The 3,157-nt window shown below is 39.5% G+C and overlaps 1 protein-coding gene across 2 annotated transcripts in view; it reads right to left on the bottom strand.

Moving 5' to 3' along the window:
• Lmbrd2 (LMBR1 domain containing 2) overlaps window positions 1–3,157 on the bottom strand; it is a 53,260-nt gene that overhangs the window by 3,449 nt on the left and 46,654 nt on the right. For both annotated transcript variants that reach the window (XM_023712025.1, XM_023712027.1), the window contains exon 17: window positions 189–315. In XM_023712025.1, coding sequence (XP_023567793.1) covers window positions 189–315 — 127 coding nt within the window. The remainder of the gene's footprint in view (window positions 1–188; window positions 316–3,157) is intronic.

The raw sequence follows: 3,157 nt of genomic DNA, 5'->3' as shown, positions 1-3,157 counted from the left end.
AATAAATATAAAATATAAAATATAAAAATTAGAGGGCTTTAAATAGCTCTGAAGATGCTCAGTAAGTTTTTTATTAGTAGTAAAAGTGGACATTTTAATGTTTACTTATCCTTTGCTTCCAATCTTGTCAATATGTTATTAAAATTTCAGAGGAATGCTTGAGTCAAAATGACATAATCAGAACTTACCTTCCTGACTCAGATTCAAGAGGATCATCATTGAATGTTTCTGCATTAAAATCCAAAGGTTCTGCATCTTGGAGAAGTTCTATTCGGTCCCTTTCAGTCCTATTATTAGCTCTGGTGTATTTGGATGCTGTTCAAAAGGAGAAAAAAGGGAAATGTCTGTTTTCTTTCTTTTTTTTTTTTTTTCAGAACCAGGGATTGAACTCAGGCCCTTGCGCTTGCCAGGGAAGTGCTTATTCCACTGAGCCATCTCCCCGGCCCCTGTCTGTTTTCTTATTGTCTTTTTATTTGTATGTTACAATTTATGGGTTCACAGGAAGAAAAGTCAAGATTGTAAAGGATATGAATTTTGATTGGGAAGAAAAATATTGTAAGAAAAGTTAACTACACAGTTCCTTTAAAGTCTGACTAAAATTACAAATAGAACAGAAAATAACAAGTAAAATTTCTCTAGCCTTACAGCTGTCTAAGTTTAGGAGCAAATACAGAGGTCAGACTTAATATGAATTAGAATATTTAACTATGATGATTTAACAGTGAAGGTGTTCATTATCAAATCAAGTTTCAGTAATGACACTCATTTTTTGTCTAGAACCACAAGGGAGTAGTTAACCAAAGCTCTTAAAGAAAGACCAGCACCAGTCAATATATATAAAATGCAAGTCCCACATTTTATTTAAAATTTTCTAGTAGCTACATGAAAAAGTAAAAGACATAGGTGAATTTAACTTTAACGTATTTAACATAAGGCATCCAAAATGTGATCAACATGGGGTACTAGCCACACTGTAAGTACTCAATGGTCACATGCAACTAATTGCTATTCTGGGCAGTACAGATCTAGAGAGCTCTGCCTTTTCACCATGAAGATTTTCTTTATAAACAACTTTAATTCTCATGATTTTATTTGAAAAGTCCAAGTAGCTTCCAAACAACCAGAATACAGTTCTTTAAAAAAACTTACATCTTACATTTTTGTCATCCTGGATTCTGACCTAGATGCAAGCCTCTTCACTGCTTTTTAAAATTCATTTTTTTCAGGCCAGCCAGAGAGGCCAGATAGCTCCGCGGACTAAAGTGCCTGCTTAGGCAGAGCACAGTGGTGAGGTTCGACTCCCTGCCATGCTGTGCCAGTCCTGCCCCCAGGGCACGCTGAGAGGATGATTGAGACTGGGTGTGATGGTGTGTGCCTGTAATCCCAGCGCTTGGGAGGCTGAAAACAGGAGAATCACTAGGAGTCCAACCAATGTAGTGAGACCCTGTACATCCTATAAACCCTGCCTAAAATTCACTAAAAAAAAAAAAAAAAAAAAAAAATCATTTTTTCATTCATTCAACTAATAGTAGCTACTATCACATTCTAGTTTCTCACGATCTCATTATCTGAGGCTTGGTGTCTGCTCTTCTATTAAGCATTTTGCACACTACCATGTGTCCCCATTCTGTAAACTTTATGGCAACACCCAATGCCTTTAGAGAATTATTTTTTTTTTAAATTTTGTGTATTTGGTACAGGGTCATACTATGCAGCTCAGACTCATAATGATCCTCCTGTTTTCAGCCTCCCCAGTGCTGGAATTATCAGTGTGCAGCATGGCACACTGTACCAGGGATTGAACCTGGGTCCTTGCTCTTGCCTAGGCAGGCACTTAGACCGCTAGGCTATCTCCACAACTCAGAGAATCCTTCTTCTACTTTGGTTTTTAACTAAAGCTTTAGCTGTCCATTATTTATTTTAGCCTAATTATTTCAAATAAATCCCTTTCATCATTGGGATCAATGCCTTATTGTAGACCCTCATTGTTTCTTGACTGCATTATCAAAACAGGCTCTACAATATTCTGTGTCACTTCTCTGCAAATCATGCTTTATAGTGTCATCAATTCATTTTTCTAAAAGAAATATCCTATTATGCTTCATTTCCGATTGAAGTCTTGTTCAATATACAATTCAAGCTTCTACCATGAAAATGTGCTGCCCAACATCTGTGTGTCCTCCTCTCTTATCAGCTTCCTTGTACTTAAGACACTAATCACAAACAGAAATGTGAAGGTTCTCTCATGTCACTATGGCTGGCACTCATCACTCTTCCTTCTGATTATAAACCCTTCCCTTGGCTACATACCATTCATTCCTAAGTACTAAACTATTTCTTATTATAGAAATACTTATTTTTTGAACAAATCTTCCCAAGACAGAACACTTTTTCTATTCCCCAAGATGAGTTTCTGGGTACCAGATGTATACCCTTTTATAAAAGCTCCCATGAGAAATCTATAATAAATAGTCTGTCATTAAAATATTTCTAACATTTGGTTCTCTCTCAGAACTGTTTCAGCCTTGGATTTCAGCAGTCACTGCCTGCCTATCCCATATGGTGAAGCGAGGGGAATATGTCTGTACTTTTCCATCAACAGAGCACTGCTGTGAAAAACTTAGCACTGGCTGCAAGAGAGGACTGCTTTCTTCTTTCACCCTCAGTCTATGAGGGCCCCTGGACAGTGAAGCCTCAGAGGTGGGACCCCCTCAGTATTATATCTCTCCCAGAGACATTCAAACTTTGTATTCGAAACAGTGCAAAGTCCTAGGCAAAAACAGAGACAAATGGCACCTTTCTACAGACAAATGGCATCTTTCTACAGACAAATGGCACCTTTCTACAGACAAATGGCTTCTCTGCCTCGTGGCAGTACAGGGTTAGCGCTATGGGAGGTTTCCTAACACATACCACTGTTAGGTTTTTTTTTTCCTGCTTGGTATTAGTCCCTCTTTAAAATGTGCGCATCCCGAGACCCAGTCCTAGTTCAGGTCCAGTGAGTGTGTGGAGAGCTTCCTGCTACCCTGCGCCGACGGAACCAGTCCCAGCCCAGGCGCAGCGTGGGCCGGACCCTCTCCCACCCCCTTGGGCCGCCCCCATCACTCTGCAGCACCTCCCCACTCCGCCTGCCCAGTAGGAATTTTGCGGTGTTCTG

This window comes from Octodon degus, unplaced genomic scaffold (genome assembly GCF_000260255.1).
Source record: "Octodon degus isolate 3935 unplaced genomic scaffold, OctDeg1.0 scaffold00002, whole genome shotgun sequence".
NCBI lineage: Eukaryota > Metazoa > Chordata > Mammalia > Rodentia > Octodontidae > Octodon > Octodon degus.
Note: the sequence above shows the minus strand (reverse complement) of the source record. Positions and strands in the feature narration are given on the sequence as shown.